The sequence below is a fragment of the Rousettus aegyptiacus genome, unplaced genomic scaffold (assembly GCF_014176215.1).
Source record: "Rousettus aegyptiacus isolate mRouAeg1 unplaced genomic scaffold, mRouAeg1.p scaffold_m13_p_1, whole genome shotgun sequence".
Lineage (NCBI taxonomy): Eukaryota > Metazoa > Chordata > Mammalia > Chiroptera > Pteropodidae > Rousettus > Rousettus aegyptiacus.
Window position 1 is genome coordinate 145,398,447 of NW_023416284.1, and position 21,869 is coordinate 145,420,315.

Here is a 21,869-nt window from a genome sequence, read left to right on the forward strand (position 1 = left end):
TTGCTCTGACCCTCCTCAAATGAATTGAGTGCCCCTCCTGTGTTGGCATCACATCCAGTTCATAGCTCTGTTACAGCCTGCTGCTCATAGTTGTTGATTTGTGTGCTCTTCTCTCCTGAGGACAAAGATTGATTGCTAATAGGTCTGTACATGCTTCTGTTTTCTGGGTCCATTCTGGTCCTACATATGCTTTTCTTTCTCTGGGATACTTTTTTCCTTTCCTTTTTTTTTTTTTTTCCTTTTTCTTAAATACAATGGCATCACTGATGTCTTTTAAAGTAAAGGAGAGAAAAGGAACTAACTAACACTCATTGAGCACTTCCTTTGTGTTGAACACTATTCACTGTGTTATGAGCATTTTCTCAATCTTGTTCCTCTAACAAACACAACATGTCTTTGCACTTGCTGTCTCTTCTACCAGAAACTGTTTTTTTCTCAAGTCCTCAAGAAGGTGGCTCCCTTTTCAGCTAAAAAACATTTATAGTTTACAAGCCATTCTTCTAAAGTTAATTTTATTACATTGGTTATTCTTCTCTTAGTGGTAGGTAAGGTCTCAGGGAAGGAATTAGCGGGGGCCAGGCTGAGAATTTTGACCTCCTTACCCTTATCTCCCTACCCTTCTAGCTACTCCCCCAGAGTATCAAGTCCTGGTCCCTTGACATGACCAGGATGTCTCAAGGTTGCATACTAATTTTTATTATAATTGTTTTTTTCCCCACATTATTGTAACTGATAGAGTCATCCAGACTCTACCCCTCCTAGAAGGTGAGGCATTCAGTTTTTTGTTTAGCCTTCCTCTTTGAGACTAGGCTAACCCAGCATTTTTTAACATATAGTTTTGTTCTTTATGACCTAGAAGTCTAGATCAGATCTTTATAAATAGATATATACTTAACAATTTAAAAACCCCATCAGTTTCTACAGATTTAGTGTTAAAACAATATAACCAACTGTTCATATTCTGATATACAGTAAAATCTTACTGTTTGAAATCTTACCTAGCTTTAGTTTAGGCTCAGTTTAGGTCCTGACTCCACTGACATTCTCCGCATCTACAGTGACCCACATTAATCTTTCTTGCTCTGAATTGCTCTTGTCTACGTACTTCAGTTTGGCCATTAATCTAGAGAATTTTATTTAATCATTTTGTGTATCTATATCTCATCTGACCAATGAGATGGTAAGATGCCAGTTGATTGTAGCAATGTCTTCTCAATTTTTGCAAAGTTGAAAAACGTGCAATTTTTTAAAGGACATTTTTGAAGCAGAATATGTTCAAATAATTTATTTTTGCTAATGGAGTTTTATTTTTTTAAATGCAATTTTAAAATTATCCATCCTGTTTACATTTTCTTAAATGTGTTTTCATTCAAATATAAGATTATTATTTTTCCACAGTTTTATTATTCATTTTATTCTCAGTATTCATATAAGAAGACTCATATGTTCAGATATAACGCTCCAAGGAAGTGTTTCAGAAAAGAAAGAATATTAATTATTTCTTGTAGCTTTTCTGTAAAAAGCCATTTAAGAAAGTATATTCATTTTAATCTTTTATAGGACTTTGGAGTGAATTTTTATAGTTACTGTATTACAGTATTTTCAGTCTTTTCTAGAAAATTTGTAAAGATTTATTTAATAAAATATCAATATTTTAATAGTGAGAATTGTCTGAGAATTGTCCGAGAATTCCTAATTATATGTCAAGCTTTCTAATTCTTACCAGAGCTGCTCCTTCCTGGCAAAGTTTAAACATCGGTCTCCAATCAATTAGGTTAATCTCTACATATTATAATTAAATTTATCTGACCTGGTTACTGGGTGCGTTTCAGACTGATGCTTATCATGGCACCACTAAGAATGTGTTTCATTGTTAAAATCGACCTTTTGCACCAGCCTTTCTTTAATCTGCCAGTTAGCAGAAATACTTCTTTAAAAAAGTAACCCAGCTTTATAAATGTATTTAATTTCAAAAACTGAATTTGTTATTAAATGTGTATAAGACAAAATGCCTTAAAAAGCTAATGACATTCCTTTTTTTTTTTTAATTTATAGAGATACTTCCTGGTTGGGAGCAATCATGCAGAAACAAAATACCGTGTTTTGAAAATTGATAGAACAGAACCAAAAGATTTGGTCATAATTGATGATAGGGTAAGTATCTTGCAAACCTGAATACAAACAGAAACTTTTGTACTTGTTTAAAGAATATGAAATATCATTACACCTTCTAGTCATATATAATTTTTTTATTGTTCATCTAAAACTTACAATTATTTTTTCATGGTTGGCTAGAATTTGGATCTCTAATATGTTTTTTAGAAATTACTGATGTCAAGAGTATGCCAGAATTACATGTAGTTCCTCATTTTGATTTGTTTTACAAAGCAAACTCTTCAAATAAGAATATATTTTCTTAAAGGGGTGACATTTTAATAATTCAATATAACCCTTAATATTTCATTTACCACAGAGATTATTTATTACCATGCTTTAATATGAAGCCACTTGAAGTCAGAAAGGACTTCTCTTCTGCAAACTTTATTATGCTGCTAACACTCACGTGCAGGACCTCTTCTGATGACTTGCTATGTACTAGAGAAATGATAAGCTGTTCTTATCCAGATGTTATGTTATCCAGAGCCAAGAATATGAGGCCGATTTCAGATGGCACAAAAACAAGAGGCTGTTAGTCAAAAGAGTAATATGACATTGTGGTGGTGAACAGTTCATTTTAACTGTTTAAAATGAGAGAACCTGATTTACCCTTAAAGTTCCTGTCTGTGAATACTTCTGAACCCATGTAGATTCCTGGTTTTTCAAATATATTAATAGATACAGTTTGGAACCCATTTTCACTAAGGTCTTGCAAAGCTATTTTCTGTGTTATAGTAGTTTTAGATAAATTTAATTTTGTGATTTCCTGTACTCCTGGGCCTTGTGCCCCACACTCCCCAAATCTGGGAGTTTTTATTAATATAATGTAATAATTCTTGGTTTTATTTGGGGGTTGGAATGGTTAATCAGGGATCTTTTTGAGAATCTAAGAAAAGATATGGGCCTTCATATAAAAATGCATGTATGCACATATAATGAAAACTTTGCATATAATTTTAAGGGGTTTGCAGATTTCTTGAAATTTTTTTGTGGATCCCTTAAATCTCTGGCTCAGAAGATAAGGTTTCATAACAGATTTTTAGAATAGCAACATGATCTGATAACCACCCTTAATTGCTAATATTAAAGAATTCATTGGCTTTTTAAAACCATAGCTTAGTTCTGCACTGTTATATACTTCTCTGTGAGAGAGCTAATGATTCTTGCAGGCATCTTTTAATTTTCAGAGATAAATAATAATTGATCTAAAAAGTAAGCACAACCTTACAGATTAAATTTGCTTATTTTTAGCATGTATATACTCCTCAAGAGGTGAGAGAACTTCTTGGCCGCTTGGATCTAGGAAATAGAACAAAGATGGGACAGAAAGGTTCCTCCGGGCTATATCGAGCTGTTTCTGCTTTTGGTATTGTAGGTAAGAAATGTAACTCCCTTTTACTACCTCTTTTTTTTTTTTTTTTTCTTACATAGACTACTAAAAAATAGTTTGCAAGCTATACAGCTTTTTAATTATAATCCATTGTCTGTGGGCTTGGTTGTTTAAAACTTCATTATTCATCAGTTGGACATCAAACAGCCTTTATTAACATCTGTTAGGTGCTCAGCACTGTGCCCAGTTTCCTCTAGGATACAAACAAATATGAAAATGCTTAGGGCCTTTAAGGAATCTGCTGTTTTGCTTGTTGAGGACTAAAAAAGTAAAAATTACCTTGGTCTATAAACATCTGCCCTGCCATTTATCAGCTGGAAAAACAGATACTGGTAAAACTAGCTTTAATATTAACAGGAATTTCTCCTCAGGACACACTGCAGTGTGAAATGTCATAACCCCCTGTGAATAACCACTGCTTTCTTACTCACCAAGAAACTCTGTCTTCTAGAATCACAGACTATCAGAAATTTTGCTATTTCAAATTATGTAAGTGAAAGAAAACATCGCCCTCTTGCATGGATGATCTAAGCCACTTGACAGAGAAGCAGCCTTGATTTACAACTCAGATGCAGAGCATCTGGACACAACAGTCTACAGCTACACTAACTTTTCAAGGAAACGGGACCCTAATTTGGCATCACAGTCCAGACCTTATGTTGATCTCCTTACATGCTGTCCTGCTTTGTTGGAGCCTCTTTGTTTAAATTTTACCTAAACTCTTCCCTCAAACTTTATAACTCCTTTGCTTGTGGGGATTTGTGAGTGCCTCACAGTACCTCTGGTGTGCATTGTCCCTCATCGCAATGAACCTGTTTTTGCTGTACTGTGGATTTGTAAAACCAGAATCTTTATGGTAAATCAAATGATAAGTTGGAATTAGATATTTATTTTATACACAAGTATTAGTTAATAAACTCTGGGTGAGGGCTGAACATGCTTTTTTTTAAAGGTGACATTCTTAGGTGTTGTGGAAGCTACTTCTTTTGCATTTAGAAGCTTCTCAGATTTGAGACTGTACTTGGATAAAGTTACTGAAAGACTGACCTACCAGGAATGTGACACAGTAATGTACTAAGTAAGCATTTATTATTTTATGGGAGTGCATTTTATGTGTTCTAGTTCAATCATGTAAATAAAGTTTAGAATCAGTGAAGAGTGAACAGAGAGTTAATAGAAGACTATGATATGTCTAGTACTGTCTTAGAAATAACAAGGGATACTGAAATAGCGAAACACAAAATGCTTATCTTTGAAAAATGTATAGTCTGGTTGTCAAAATAATACATGTGTGAAATGACTAGAATGGTTGTCTTCTTTCTGTGGCTAAAATATTTTCTCTGTTAACTTTTTTTTTAGTATTCTTAATTTGTGAATAGTATTCTTGCTGGAACGTTTTGAACTGTTATGGTTAATTTAGTTCACAATCTATACAAATCTAAAACAGTACTTCTAGACTACGATAAAGGACCAGACTTTTTTCCCACCTTGTATGTCACAGATGAACACATGTTCCTACTGTGCAGAACTTGTCTGCACCTTGGACCACAAAAGACGTATCACACAACTTCAGTAATACCCAAACTCACCTGTGCCCTGCTACAAGGCAGGTTCATTGGTCATGTACTCAGATTTTGTGGTGATCTCAAATTACTGTAAGATTTCTAAACCCGTACTTTCAGTTCATTTACTTGTCTTTTTATGAGCTGGTACAAAAAGTTTGTGGACCATCACTGGCCCCTAGACATGGATTGTTTCGGTCCTGTAGCACCCTTCCCATTTATGACCTTCTCTATTGTTATTAGGCAGCCAGCAGGAGGTTTGGGAAGTCACTGGATGGGATCAAGGGCATCCTTCACAAAGTTTAATCCGGTCCCGGGGCACATCAATGTAGTTGGTGGCGGGCGGCCTGTAATCTTTACTACTCCCAGCCCTGTGACTGTCCCATCCCCTTTTGATAGCCTCAGATCTATGTCTTTTTCTGCCCATGTCACCTGTCAGAGGATACTCTTAAGCTGTTAGTACTTTGAAGGGAAGTGGTAGAATAAGTGTTATTGAAGTCGATTAAGTGATGGACTCAGTCGTTACTTAAAACTACACGTTTAGAAATTGATTGCTTATAATCTAAGATAATAATGAAAACAATAAGAACATCAAAGTGTGAGCCTCAGATTAGTGAGGTAGCAGTAGATTTGGTGTTAGAGAGTCACCTGGGTTCCAGACCAGAGTGCTCTGTTGTGTAAAAGCTCGAGATACCTTGTGGAAGTTTTTCATACTTCTCTGCCAGAGTGCTGTTCTCCCTGGAGGTTTCTAAGATAGTGACTAGCTAGAATGGTGAGCACACTCTCCTGGACAGGATATTGCATTCTTCTCTGTTGGTGTGCTCATGGGGTCCTCTCTAGCCACCAGAACTCTGCGATACTCCATCCTCCCTTATACTCTTTGATATACTTTGCTTGGTATCTGTTTCAAATGACACAGCATTCTCTGTGTAGAGAGAAGGAAATCACTTGCATGATAACTGTCACCTAGGCTTCTGGGAGATACTCAGTGAGATTGGTCTGGGATCAGAAGTACATAGAAGAAGATGAAAAAACTTGTTCTGGCTTTCAATTTGTTAAAGTGATGAATAGACTGACTCTTGGCAGATATCTGTGCCAAACTGAAGCCTTTTATTTGTTGGCTGTATGTGTTTGATAAGAACCTTTTTTAAAAAAGTGACACTTCTAATTTTCAGTAAAATAGAAGAAGAAAATACTCTCATCTATAATATTCAGAAGGCTTTTTTTTGCTGGTAGAAAAGTCTTTTTTTGTGCAGTATATTTACTTTCAACCAAATTATAAAGGGAAAAGTAGAGTGATATTAATTTAGAACTAGAAACATAAAATTAAAATTCAGTTGAAATGCAGGTAGAGAGAAATTGTTATAGAGCTTTTTTTGTATAAAAGATAAATATGTAGCAAGAATAAAAGGGAAATCATTCATCTTGGAAATATTTATTACTTAAACACAATTGAGTCTCCTTTTGAGTGTTTTTATGCTCCTTCTGGAGCCTTACTTTTGTAAGCTTTATCCTTCTAAAAGGATAACTACTTCCTAACTTGTTTTTAATGTGATTGTCATCAGCTTTTTTTCCTTCCCGTTCCTATGTCCTTTAGCTTTAGTCAGGGAATTTTTGGCTAGTCTCTAAGGCAAGGAAAGGAGTATAAATGAAGATTAAAAAAAAAAAGTACTCTGTGTTTTGTGGATTTCTAAAATATAAGTATTTTTCATTTTTTAATAGCATTTTTTTTCTCAGTAATGTGGCTCATAAACTCCTTGAGGCATCTTTCTAATATATTGCAGCTCGTTTATGTTAATATATTCAATTAGTAGTTTCCTTTTTTTGTCAGCTGAGAATAACAAGACCACAGACATAAGTTTTTGTCGATTCTAGAGCAAAAATTCATAGCACCAAGATCCTAGCTCAGACGTTGTAGAATATAACACTGAGAGTGAGAGACAGAGACAGCAACAGAGAGAGAGAGAAAGAGAGTGAGTGAGTGAATGAGTGCAGTGTGAGCATACACACACGTGTGCAAAAGAAAATTTTGAAAGACACTTATGAGATTTTTGGTTGACAGTTTTTTTCTGTCAGTGCTTTAGATATGCTGTCCCACAGCCTTCTGGCCGCCATCGTTTCTCATGGGAAGTCAGCTGTATGACTGTATCTGACCAGCTCTACAAGTGGGCTGGGTGTGGGGCATCAGGACCTAATATTCTCGACCAGTCATGCTGGGATAGAGCCTCTGCTCCACGAGTAGGAGCTGGGTAGAAGAAAGGAGCACAGATCTCACCGTGCTTGCTGGAGTAGAGCTTCTGTAACACAGAGCTGAAGGAAATGAGAATTTCTGGTGGCCTAAACCTCCTGAGCCTAAACCATGGCCTATACTGAGAACTGGGCAGAGACGGGAGAGCACGATCCTGGCTATACCTGCCCAGAGTAGATATTCTGTCACACTGAACTGGAAGAAAGGTATAGATGGGAAGCAGGTTTTGTTTTAAATACTACAGACTTACAATTCTTACCACGATTTAGTAAATGTTCTTGAATGTTTCTCTATTTCCTAATGCTATCAGGACAATTTTCGGAAACTTTCAATTAAAAAAAAAAAAAAGATTTCCACCAGTTATGGCTACTTCACTGGGGAAAGGGTCTGCTGGGATCCTCAGGTCGCTACTATGGGAGTGAAACTCCTCACCACCACCACCACCGCCACCTAGAGAGTTAGTTTTCACATTCAAAGCAAAAGTTCTGGGAGCCAAAATAGTTTTAACCAAGACTATAGGGTAACTAGTGTGTTAGCACACTTGGCTTTCTCAATCACTGGTATAGAACATGTGCATTCCAATGATTTGACATAAAACATAACTTTATAATGCTCTAACATTCATAAAATGCTAACTATCACAAGTGATATTTATAAGATTTCATGAAGGGTATGCAATTTACTGGATATGTTGTTTTGTTCGCTCACCACCTCCACTTTTTTGAGAACTGACACCAACTCCCCGTGCCCCATCTAAGTCACCTAGTTATTGTATAAATGGCTTCCAGTGCAGTGTGACTCTATTCCTTATCTACGGGTGGTTGGTCAAGGGCTGGGCACCCAAGCTACATTGGGCCAATCCAAGTCCTTCCCTAAGAATCTGGATTTGAGCTTTATTTAAAAAAAGTTGTTTCTTTCCAGTGCAGCTTTTGAATATAAAACCTAGAGCTGTTAACAGCTGTGTTTCCCACCACACGATCCGGAGAAGTGGAGGAGCCTGATCTATGGAGCAAGAGAAAATGGAGCACATTTTCAGAAATGCATCTTTGACTAGGATTGTTTCTCTTTTCTTGGCTGAGATCCAATTGTATTTTTGTCCATTGGTGTCATGAATCACCCCAGTAGCTTCGATATTAATTCCTTTTTTTTAAAAAGTTGGCTCAAGTTGGATTTTGCCTCTAGTCATCAAGAGTCCATGAAGTTTGCTCTTAACTTTTGAGCAACATATTTCAATGTCTGTTTCTCAGAATATTTATCCATTAGGTAATTTCTTTTTAAAAAGAAATGAGGTTTCATGATTAAACAAATCTAGGGAGGTGCTTAATCTTTATCCACCATAAAGATTCACAGTGCGTGTTAGCACTGTACTATAAGTTTCTGAGAACATAAGTGTCTTTTTTCATTTTTACATATTTTTTACTAATATATATTGATTTATTTTACATATGTACGTAGAAAATATAACAATATAGACATTACTATCAGCCATTTTTAAGTGTACAGTACGATGATGTTAACTATACCTTGCTGTGCAACAGATCTGTAGAACTTTCTTTCTTGAAAGTCTGTACTCACTGAAAAACTCTTCTTAATCTTGTGTATATTTTTGCTTCCATCATTTCAGTTCTATTTGGAACGAGACTAAATGTAAGAGTGAATGAATGAAATAAAGTTGTTTATAGAGTAATATTTTTAAGTGAGATAAATCTCAGCATAGATAGTTCTATGAGAGTAATTCAAATTGTTCTAGAGAATAATTCAAAGAGAACTGAAAATTCATATGGTTATAAATCATAGAAATAAAGTAGGGAATGTATTGTAATTATTTTGCCTTTTAAATATGTATCTAAAAGCATTACTAAGTTTAGGAAACATATTTACCTTTTTTGTTATGTAGGTTTCGTCAGGTTTTTAGAAGGCTATTATATTGTGTTAATAACCAAAAGGAGGAAGATGGCAGATATTGGAGGTCATGCAATATATAAAATCGAAGATACAAATATGATTTATATACCTAATGATTCTGTACGAATTACTCATCCTGATGAAGCTAGGTATGTGCTGGTGGTAATTACTATTTTTTTCATGTGATAGACCAATTAGAAAATAAGATATAGTTAAAATGTTATATGTTATATTAAAAATGTAAAATACTGGTTCAGAATTCTACAACTTTGTTCAAGGGCTATTAAAAACCTTCATTATAACAACCTACTCAGGCAAGGATAGCAATGGCTGCTAAAAACTGTTAGGTGAGAGTTTATTGAGAAACACACCATTCACTCAGTCTCAGCATATACTGTATAAATCTCTATTACTTACAAAGAAGAATAATATGGCAAATATTCTTAACCAAATGATCAAACTTAGCATCACCAATAATGAGACAAAACTGACATTATTTGCCTCTTAATGTGAAGCAATGAGAAGGACACAGATTACCTGATAGTTTTCTTGCCAAACATATTTCATTTGAATCTAAGCATGAGGAAATAATCAGATAAATCTTTGTTGTGGAACATTCTATAAGTCAACTAGGCTCTTAAAAAAAAGTCAGTGACATCAAAAACAGAAAAAGCCAGAGGATTGCTCTTGATTTTAGAACAGACATGACAACCAAAAGGATAGGCAAATTGTTATTGGCTCCTGGATGTATATGCACACACACCCACACAGAGCTATATAGGACTTTATTGAGACACTTTGTATATAGTAGGTAATAGTGAAGTGATTTTAAATTTGGGGTGTAATAATGATATTATGGTTATTTAGACGATTGTCCTTGTTCATTACATATGTATATATATGTGTGTATATATATATATATACACACACATATATATATATTCTCAAATACTTAGGAATGACGTGTTATTTTGTCTGCCACTTACAGAAAATGGTTTAGAAAAATAACATGTGTTTTAAAGAGAGAATATATATGTATATGTTTAAGGAGAGAGATTTAATAGTGAATTAAGATGAACTGGTGTTCATGGTACTATTTTTTCCCCAATTTTTCTATAGTTTTTAAACCTTGAAAAAGTTTTGGGGAAAATTTTTGGAGCCTTGGGAATGTGGGTAAAGGCTATTGATAAATTGATTTTTTTTTTTAAAAGAATAGAATTGATTTGTTTTAATAAGTAAACTTAGTTATAAATATAAAGGTTAAAATGGAACAAAGTTAGGCATGCTTATAAATTTTTAGGAAAGGTTTGGATTTTAATTATACTATACTTCTATAGTGTTCTAGGTACATGAACTAAAATTTAAAAATGGTGTGGCTCTCTAAAAGACCCTTTTAGAGAATGATTTTCTAGACTCTTTTGACATTGTCTTTGATGGTATTTGGAAATGGGGTTAAAAAATAATTCATTTCAAATGAAGGTAAGTAGAATTTACCAAATAAAGTGGGCCTTTGTCTTACATTAACTGAAAAAATGATATCTCATGTAGTTTATAGACAAGCATGCTATATTGATTAAAAGGGAGTTGTATAGATCAGTGCACATGAATCGACAGAATGAGAAAAAGTTGAAGAGGTTTATATTATTTATAAACCCATTTTTATGATTCTTTAGCCAAGAATAGTAAAACAAATTATGTTGTTCTATATAGTAATCTATCTTTAAAGAGTGAAATTATCTTGTGATTAATACTGTGTAGCAAATAGATATTATCCAGAATAGGATACAATTATATTAATAGCTTGTTATAGGTAGACTGAAGAACTATTATTAGATAGGTAGAACTTTTAACATGCTTATGAAACTATATAATTCAATGATTCATTTAAGGAAAAATATTTGGTTAAATATTAGGAAATAAAATACAGTCCTATTAAACAATCATACATAATGACAAGTAGAGGTTATCCTCGTAACTCATAGCTGTATCAACATTAGAAAATTTGCTAGAGCAATTCATCATATTAAAATATTGTTGGGAAAAATTATGATTATCTTAATATTTGTAGAAAATGTATTTGACAAGTTCAGTACCCATTTGTAATCAAGTCTTTAAAAAGTTGAAATGAATATGAAAAAAATATTAACATTTATTAATCCTGAGTGGTAGGTATATAGATATTATATTCTATACTTTTTTTTTTTCAGTTTAAAACATTTTCCAACTTAAAATTATGGTGACTCATAAACATTTTGATAGTTTTTGTTACTCTCCTCTCTCTAACCTCAAAGCATATTGTAAAAACAAGAACAAGTATTTACGTCTGTCTTGCCCCAAGTCTAAGTGCCCCACGCATGTGTGTGACTTTCCCCTCTGTGGCATATTCAATGATGAGGAAACAGTCAAGCTATATGATTAAAGGTCTCTGAAGGGATGGTCAGCAGACTTAGAAATATCTTCAGATGAAATCTCTAATTCAGTTATGGGTTGAATTCCTCAGTTTTAATAAGCGTATTATAAATAAATATATATATAGACGTATATGTTAAACTGTGAAAAAATAATGGTATTGTTTAAATGTAATATGCTCAATTTTTTAGGTATCTACGAATATTTCAAAATGTGGACCTATCTAGCAATTTTTACTTTAGGTAAGTTTGAGCTTAGTTTTTCTCCAATAGTCACTTAAATGTTTATATTACTTTCCAGGGTCTAAAAACAAAATTGGAGGACGCAGTAGTACTTCCTCTATTCTTTTTTTAAAATGGCCTAATTAATTCATCTAAGAACATAATAATATAGGCATTTCCTCCTTTTAAAAATATGGTATTTGAAGTTTAAACGAACAAATTAAAGGGTAATTATTCTCACTATAAAAATCATTTTTGTTTTAGGTGAGATTTTAATGAAATACTCTTATCTTGTAATTTTGAATTATAAAAAATGAAATTTACATTTAGTCTCTAATGCAGAGTTGTAACAATTTCACAGTTCAATTTTCATTTAACAATTTAGCAAAATTAGGTAAAGGTAAATTTAAAATAGAACTGTTGCAATTCCAAGATACCCCTAATGGCATTGTAAAATAATGGTTTTTCCTGGGGAGTAATGTAGCATTAAAAATATGTGAAAATATATCCTAAGAAAATAAATCAGGAGAGAAAATAATAATACCTATTTATAGTCATTTGTAATTTATTTGTGATAGCCCAAACTGACAAACCAACCAATGCTAGGACAACCTGAATGTTGGTAATTGAACAATAGGCAAGAATTAGAGCATCATGATAGAGTATTATGTAGGCCTAGCAGATACAGAGTTATTGTGCTAAATAGAAAATTCTATCAGCTATAATGTTCAAATTAAAGGGTAGAACACAAAATACCACACACTGATAAGAACTTGAGTCATAAGGACCAAAAGTGGACCTAGGGTGTTAAAGTTTTATTATTTGCACAGACCGTTCAGACTTATAATTTCTTGAGTGGCAGTTACTCTCCTAAAACATATTTCACTGTAATGGCTTATGTTATTTGCTTATTCCTGTTTTCTTACAAAGTCAGTTACAATACCACCATTAATAATTAATAGAATTATTTTCATTGATAGGTAAACTAAAGTATGGGCCATATTCTATTGCAGTGGATATTGCAATATCTATAGAAGTCCATTCAGATACATATTAGAGTGTGACCTCTTTGCATTAGGCCCTGAAGTTAGATGGATTTTCAGCAAAAAATGCACATTGCAAATCAGTGAATGCAGGTTACTCACATTGTATTGTATATCTCTAGTCATGCAAATGCCTAAGTCATGCAATGCTTTTTAAATTTCTAGTTATAGTTTACTCTGTAGTGCTTGTTTGAACAGCATTGCTTTTAAGCAAAGTAACAGGTGCTAAGTAATTTAGTTCACAGTTTTTAATTCCATATGGGAGCCAAGACTGTGAAATATGTTTTGCTTTTCAAATGCTTATTAAGTTTCATTCCTGTTCTCAGTTACAGCTATGATTTGTCCCACTCACTTCAATATAATCTCACTGTCTTGAGAATGCCCCTGGAGATGTTAAAGTCAGAAACAACCCAGACTCGCCAGGAAAGTTTCGACATCTTTGAAGATGAAGGATTAATTACACAGGGTGGAAGCGGTAGGTGGTTTTCATTCGGCACATCTAATGTATGTTAATATGGCCTCCATGAAATTCACTGATATTTCCCTCAGATTTCTTTATCCCTCATTGCTGTTTGTCCTTACATGAGGTTGTCTTGAGTATATGAACTTGACTAATTCATCTTTATAGAGAGCATTAATCACTAGGTGGTTTTATTTGTTGGCCAGCCAGGAAATGGTATGCTGACATTTTATAGCAAATGTTCATGCACTTTTTATGGAATAAATTCAGGTCTACACTTTGGTGACGCTGAAACAGAGAATTTTGTTTTTAAATATTGGCGACTACACAGTACCACTTTATTTTCCTTCATAGAGATTAGTTCAATATGGGCTGAGTTTTAGAAAAAAGTTACTATGGTTGTCTGTTGTGTCCTAGAGATTTACATACAATGTCTCTAATCCACATAATAACTGTTCAGTAGGTATAATGCCACCTTTGAAGAAATAAAGACGAAGTAGGAAACTGAGGCCCAGCGATTAAGATCAAGTGGCCAATGTCCAGGGGAACCAGTGCAACAGGTCAAAGGCTTTTCTTACTTTGGTCCTAGTTTGACCTGCTGGTCCTTCATGGGCCCTGCTTCTGTCTGGACCACTGTAGGATCACTGCAGGACCACTGTGTGACTAGACTAGGGTGACCTTGCAGGTCCTGGACTAACCAGTCACACAATAAAATTGGTATCTTTATCTCTAGATTTTTGGGTTGGTCTAGAACTCTAAAGCAAGAGGCCTTGCGAATGTGAATGTTGTGAAGGAATCATTTCAAACTTCAAGCTAAGGCATTTGAGCTGAATTGGACTTAACTACGGAAGCGTAATAAGTCTAAAGTGTCTGTCTAGGGCGCCTTGCTCTATACAATTTAAGTAATAGTGATGAAGATGTGAGTGCAGGAGGTAGAATGTAATCTAAAATTCCAGGTTTGCTCTTATAGGAACACAAGAATGGGCTGTGCTCTATTAGCATTTTGCCAATGGCTCTGGTCCACAATAAGAAGACTTTGATTGTTATTAAACTGAAATTCATCTCTGTCATTGCCCATGACTCCTGTTAGTTTATTAGACTGACTATCACTTGAGCTAAGGTCAAACCCAGTGCACCCTCCCTACCCCAGAACATCTATCTAGATCACATAAATTTGCCCCGATTCAGAGCCTGAATTGTGACCTATACTACTAGAGATGAGTGGAGGATAAGATGTGTGCCTGAATATTTGCTTACATAATTTCTTCTGAATATCACCGTTAGTAATAAAAAAGCTAAAAGTATTACTAACTTTTGATCCTAGATAAGAATTCGAATATCTGTTCTGTGACCTGAATTAAGCCTCTGAAGCCACTTACCTTTTTCCTATCGTTACAGCAATTTTACTTGATAGATACGAATAATAGTGTGTATTAGGTTTCATAGCTACTATAACAACAAATTACCACAAACTTAGTGGCTTAAAACTATACAAATTTTTATCTTACAGAAGTCTCAGTGGACTAAAATTTAGGTGTCATCAGGGCTGCGTTTTTTCCTTGAGAACTTGGTCGAGAATTCATTTTCTTGTCCTTTCGTCTTCTAGAGGCTGCCTGCATTTGCTGGCTCACAGCCCCCTCCATCTTCAAGGCCAGCAGTGGCCAGCCGAGTTTTATTTTCCATATTACATTATGGCACTCACACTCCTGATTTTCCTCTTTCATTCATAAGGACCCTGTGATTACTTGGATTTACCTCGATACTCCAAATTAATCTCTGTCTCACGGTCATCTGATTAGTAACCTTAATTCCATCTACAACTTTAATTCCTCCTTGCTGTTTAATGTAGTATATTCATAGATTCTGGTGATTAGGACATAAACATCTTTTTTCAGGGTGGGGGACATTATTCTCCTACCACACAGGGAAACTGACAGGAAACAGAGTGAGGTTAGAAGGTATGGGGGTAGATGGAGAAGGAATATAATATGGTTTTTAAAAAGTCTCTACTGTGTTAGGTTGTATATTAGTCACTTTTTATATATTATTCTGAACAATATCTCTGAGGTGATTAGTATTATCATCATTTTATAGTTTAGAAAATTGAGGTTCAGAGATGTTAAGTAACTTGCCAAAGGTCACAGAGCTTATAAGTGGCAAAAACAGGACTCTTGATTCATGTCTGTACTGCACATGCTCTATGTAATGCATTGAAAGGATGAAGAAGATTTAGTTTTTATAAATCAAACCAAAACATATTTTTCATAGTGTATATGCACTCTTAACATACCATGTTTTGAGAAGAAAAATAGTATTGATTGCCTGCTATCCAGAACTGTTATAATCTTTTAAGCCATTATCTTATACTTATTTCTTATTTGGCACTTCATATGAGTTTTGTAAAACTCATTGGTATTTAATAAAAGAGTGAATCTGGATGTGCTGAAATCATGTTTGAAGAAATTAATTTCTTGATGTAGAAAAAGCCTGCTATACTAATAACTACCACTCATGCAAGTATCAGTAAGGCACCAGCCTTGTTCTAAGCACTTTATGTTCATTACCAACCTATTTTATCTTTACAACAACCACACGATACAGGTACAGGTGAGGACGCAGGAGCACTGAGATAGTAAGTTAACGCTCTCAGTTGCACCTGCCATCCTGCTGATGCAAGGAAGAGCCAGGATTTTGAGCCAGGCACTCTGACCCCAGATCAGTGCTTCCAGCTGTGGCTCTGCTGTCTCTTGGCCTCTTCATGTATTTGTACATGTGTCTGTAATTTCCCCGTTTTCCTTTTCTCTTAGGTTAAAAACCCACAAATCGGAAAATGTGTTTATTCTTTGACTTTGTACAGAATCAACACAGTTTTCTGGATGATGATATCCACTGGAAATGGCAACACTATTAATGAGGCATCTTATTTTGAGGTCAAAAACAAGTTTAAGGTCTTAAAAATGAGTCGAATGTCAACCAATTTCCTTATCTTTCTGATACCAGTTTTTTTTTTTCAGGTGTATTTGGGATCTGTAGTGAGCCTTATATGAAGTATGTGTGGAATGGTGAACTTCTGGATATAATTAAAAATAGTGTGCATCATGACTGGCTGTTGTATATTATTCATGGATTCTGTGGACAGTCAAGTATCCTTTTTAAAAAAACTTAAGATGCATATTATTGAACTAACACTGTGCCAATTTGTAGAAAGCTATATATGAATTATAAGATTATAATTCTCATAGTCTATACCCAACTGGAAGACTTACCCATGATGCCACGTAGTGGAAATACAAAGAGGAGTGCAAATCTGTTAAAGAGATCTGTTATATACACAGAAAGATGAATAACAAGGAAGAAAATACAATGTGGATAGTAAGTTGTATAGGTGATAAGTGTCATTCTTACCTGAGAGAGGGAGCAGAATCACTTGACAGGTGGGGAAGATGGGGCAGGCTCACAGGAAAAAATTGAACTTGGCCCTGGCCTAAAACAAAAGTCAGGCCTTAGCAGTGAGCAGGGCATGAGATCAGGAGTTGAGGAAGCACTATGAGTGTAGAGGTGGAAAAGTTTATGGGAGTGTTCTCGTGGCTTGTGTTTAAAACCCCTGGAAGCTACAGTGTAGTGGGAAAGAGATTGGTAAAAGCAAGTCAAATCACCAGTCAGCAGGTTACTCTGGTGGTCAGATTAAGGACTTTGGATTTGGTACTAGAACTTTTGCAAATTTTTTTTCAAGAGGATGATGTAAAAGTAGAATTTAGTAAACTGAGTTGACAGCCATTTTAAAGCTGGATTTAGGCAAATGAGACTAGAACAAGGGATATGAGAGGAAAAATATTGCAGTGATTCAGGCATAACATAATGAAGGCTTGAATTGGAAAGGGACATGATAGATTAAGTAGAAGTAACTTTGGGTTATGATGATGAGTTCAATTTTATAAATGCTTTTTTCCCTTTCATTTAATTCGGGCTATGTTGAAACCTTTCTGGAAAGTGCTATTATGAGGTTTAAGAAAGCAGTGTATACTTTCTAGAGGTGGTGTTGGGTTTTTTCTGTCCCTTTTCGAGATCAAGTGGGGCATTTGTGCACAGAGCATGTTTTCTCATTGATATTCTTACTTGTGTCTTAGATTTTTTGAAAGACATATAGTGAAAACTTTAAAGGAGTGGTTGTTTTGAGACCAGTAAGGGAACGACTGTGGTTAACCAATATTAGCTTTCTTGCACCAGAGCATTTGAGAGAAGTAGAATCAAAGTACAGCTGGAGAGGTTAGCTTTGAAGAGGGCTGGTGCTGCCTTCTTTGTGGCAAGTGAGGGAGAAGAGGATGGATAAGACGTAGAGGACTTTTGAAATGATGAGGGAGACTTATGTGCTACACTTGAAAATCAGAGTTATCACTTTATAATCATTCTCAACTCGCAAGTGGTATTATCTGCTTGATCATTCATTGAATAATGAGATTTAGCTCTGAATTACTTTTTCCTTTTCCAAAAGTAAAATCTACCTGGAAAGGACGCTAGGTTTTCACCACCAAGGACACCAAAAAGAATACACTACAGATTTTAAAGGCAGTTTTTAAAAGGTTGTTCTAAACTGTTTTGCATTGCCAAGAGCTAACTCAAGGCCTGCCATATTAAAGCTCATTAGTTTAAATGATGAATCTAGTTTCCTAGTTATCAAGCATTTAATTAATTCTGGAATTCTACATGATGATAGAAGTAATTACTATTTACTGAACATTTATTACAGGCCAGGCACTAGTTCCACACACATTACCTAATCTAGTCCTAACCACCTAATAAAATTAGTCACTTTATTAATAAAATTAAACCATTTTACAGAAGATGAAACAGGCTTAGAAATTTAAATGAGGTGATATAACTAATAAGCTATATGTTGGTTAAACAATTCAGTGTTTAGTTTTTGCAGATAGGTGACAAATTTGGATTACTTTAAACTCACTCCATTCCCTCAGTATTATGTATCACTTATAATTTAAATAGCCTGTTAGATGACAAATGCTCTCTTTGAAAGGTGTGTTGATCTCTGAAGACTAAGGATTAGTTGTACTTGTTTACATCCTTTAAGTGACTATAAGGAGAGACCCAGTCTTTCCTTTGTCAGTCACCTTACACCTGGTTATCATTTCCTCTGAAATTCTTGGCACAGTCTTTTAGAGGCCTGTTTTTGCCTTAGATACCTTCACAATTCAAAGACTAGTTGAACCCAATGCTGTTCATATCTGGGTGGAGTTTTTTGGTGTTCTTTAACTCACTTGACAAGATGTATTTAAATGTGTATTTAAGGTACAATGATTCTCTTGGTTTGGTGTGACAGTCATGAATGCTAAACATCATTAACTTGATTTCTAAGAGCTGTTGATCTATGGACGACCTGTATATGTCACTCTAATAGCTAGAAGATCCAGTAAGTTTGCTGGGACCCGTTTTCTCAAGAGAGGTGCAAACTGTGAGGTAAGATGGAAAAACAACATTTTAACTTTTAACTGCTGACAGATGAAACAAAATAGACATTTAAAAAGTGGAATGCCTTATTTTGGGACATTATCATGAGAATCATTTTCCAGAATTGCTGAAAGTTGTGAGAAATATGACTAATATAAAGATGTTCTAAAGAACCAGCTATCATAGAGTTGTGCAATGCCTTAGGTAATTTTAAAACGTCTGATGTTCTGGAGGATGGACTATTGTCATAATACGTGAAAAAATGTAGTACATAGTTAGTGCAGAGACTAAAATAGCAAAACACCTCCATCCACAGAATAAGTAGAGGGGAGCACTTGTCGTTGGAAATTGATCCTTGGTAAGAAGACTAAGGAGAACAAAGCATGGGAAATCCTTTACCTTCTTCCCTCTGCTTGAGTTGGGTTCAAGGCAGGCTTCGTATTCTCTTCACCACTAGAACATAATGAACAGAAGTTCATCTATCCTGCCATCAGTCGTGCAGTCTTCTTGGGACGCTCCATTTCTATTTGCAGTAGACAACTTGAGTCTTAAGCAGATGTGTGATTGAGTAAACACATTGAGACATGGGGTTTTGAGCTTGACTTTAAATAGCAACATTGTTCTTCAAATTATATCAAGAATGAAAATAGTTGTAACTGGTGCTTAAAAAAAAAATCAGAATTTTGTAGCTATATTATTTACTTTTGAATAGTCAAAAGATAACCAACAGACATTTTGTTAATGTCTCTAAAATTATTCTCTGTCATATTCTTATATGTCCTTATAAGCAAAGTTACCTCAATGCCCCCCTCCCCTTTTTTATTCTGTCCATCAAGCATTATTTGAATTTCACTCTTGTCCTTTTATTCCTTCTTGGTCTTTAGAAGTAGATTTTTATATTCCACTGGTCTTCCTAACCTGCTACATAATTTCATGTAATTTTTTTCCTCTCTCCATCTCTGCCGTTTATATCACTCAAGCTCTTCTCTACTAATTGTATTATTAGCTATTTTTATTTTTCCCAGTCTTTTCTCTATTTTAAATTGCCCTCCTTTATTACATTTTAATTGTTTTCTTTTTCTAATGGGCACATTGAATATTGATCAACTTTTACCTCTTTTAAAATATTAAGAATAGGAATTATAATTTCATTGTATGCTTGAAATGTTTTTCATTAAAAACTCTAGGAACATAAAGTGTCTTCAAAAGCATCTTTCTTTTCAGGGTGATGTTGCAAATGAAGTGGAGACTGAACAAATACTCTGCGATGCTTCAGTGATGTCTTTTACTGCAGGAAGTTATTCTTCTTATGTGCAAGTTAGAGGATCAGTTCCTTTATACTGGTCTCAGGACATTTCAACTATGATGCCTAAACCACCTATCACATGTACGTGGAACAATCTTTTTAATAGTAACTCTTCATGACCCACATTTAGAGATAGTGGACTGTTGTCACAGAAATATCATAAATACTTATCTTTAACTGGAAAGATAATTTTAAAGAGGCTCTTCTGTTATTTTTAGGCAATAACTGTGTTTTTCCTTTAATTTTGGCTGCTAGTAAATCATTTACAATTCACTTTAGAAATGTAAGAATCATTCAAATTCAATAAATAAATGAATGAATGTCTGATAAACTCGGGAGGAATTTGAGAAGTGAAACGATTTAGAAGATTAATTGAACTGCATTTCTTTAAACATTAAAAATCTAAACAAAATTCTGTCCTTCTATTCTTGCTTTGTAATTTTCATTCTGGTATTTTTCATCTTTTTTTCTCTCTAGTGGATCAGGCAGATCCATTTGCACATGTGGCTGCTCTTCACTTTGACCAGATGCTTCAGAGGTTTGGTTCCCCCATCATCATCTTGAATTTAGTGAAGGTACGATAGACCCACCTGTCTGCTTATGAAGTTCAGTCACATTGAATAGCCTTTTCCTCAGCACAAAAGGGTTTGGGACACATACTTTATGTCTTCCTAGAGGAGAGACCTGTAGACTAATCATGCTGTGATGGCTCACTCTGTTGGAGCTGTTTGAGCCACTGTCCTTCGGCTTACGTTTCCATGTAGCCTCTTCCCTAGATACCTGGGAGAATCAATGGTATGGTTCCAAGGAAAGAAAGTGATACAGTCTCCTGATTTCCTTGGGTGAGCTAAGTATAGGCAAAATTCTGGTTTCCAAGAGCTTGGAGAAGGAAGCATGGGGATCAAGCAGCAACAGCCTGTCCTTGATACAGCCAGTTCCCCTGACAGCCTGGAAGATCCCCATGAACAAGTTAGTATATAGTAATAAGATCTAAAGGCTAGATTGAGAAATTCAGGTGCCATTGTGGCTCAAGAATTAGATGGACAAAGTGATGACATGGCCTCATAATTCCTTGTTAGAGAACTACATGTGGTCAGCATGCCTTGTGTTTATGAGTTGGCACTCAGATCGAAGGCCAGGATGGAGAGCAGGGAGCCCAGATAATAATTTGTATCCGTATATGGTGCAGGCATGCTAACTGAAAGAATCTCAGTCCGCAGCCAAGAGAGGATGAAAAAACAAGGGTTTTGTTATTGTTGCAGCAGTGTAAAAGAGCCTAGTAGTGTCTGAGATTATTTTGAGACATTAGTTAATAAATGTAACTCAGTTTAATTAAAAAACAAGGAATCCCGTGTTCATGGAGTCCATCATTTAACAAGTATTTTCAAAGGTTTCCTTTGTGTCAAGGCAATCATAGAAACAGCTCTTGCCTTCACAGAGCTAACAGTAAAATGGAGGAGACAGTGAAATAATGTGGAGGAACCAAAACAGGATAAATGATGCAATGACAGCTTACAGTAGGAGAGAAGTCTTCCCTGAGGAAGTGATGAGTCAGTGCAGCCTGAAGGAAGAGGCCTTAACCAGGCCAAGAAGAAAAAGAATAGTATTCATCTCAGAACAGCAGATACAAAGACCCTGCGATAGGATGGCACATGATGTGTTTGAGGAAGAAAAGGCCTGTATCTGTATGGCTGGGGCCCAGGAG

General features: G+C 35.1%; 1 protein-coding gene across 2 annotated transcripts in view; it reads left to right on the forward strand.

Moving 5' to 3' along the window:
- FIG4 (FIG4 phosphoinositide 5-phosphatase) overlaps nt 1–21,869 on the forward strand; it is a 98,157-nt gene that overhangs the window by 12,031 nt on the left and 64,257 nt on the right. Inside the window, exons 2-10 of one of the 2 annotated variants that reach the window (XM_036220900.1) lie at nt 2,056–2,154; nt 3,409–3,532; nt 9,255–9,411; nt 11,863–11,913; nt 13,262–13,410; nt 16,410–16,538; nt 18,767–18,867; nt 20,083–20,245; nt 20,642–20,739. In XM_036220900.1, the coding sequence (XP_036076793.1) occupies nt 2,056–2,154; nt 3,409–3,532; nt 9,255–9,411; nt 11,863–11,913; nt 13,262–13,410; nt 16,410–16,538; nt 18,767–18,867; nt 20,083–20,245; nt 20,642–20,739 (1,071 nt within the window). Of the gene's footprint in view, nt 1–2,055; nt 2,155–3,408; nt 3,533–3,575; nt 4,626–9,254; nt 9,412–11,862; nt 11,914–13,261; nt 13,411–16,409; nt 16,539–18,766; nt 18,868–20,082; nt 20,246–20,641; nt 20,740–21,869 lie in introns of those variants that run through there. The other variant, XM_036220902.1, reaches the window with a different exon arrangement.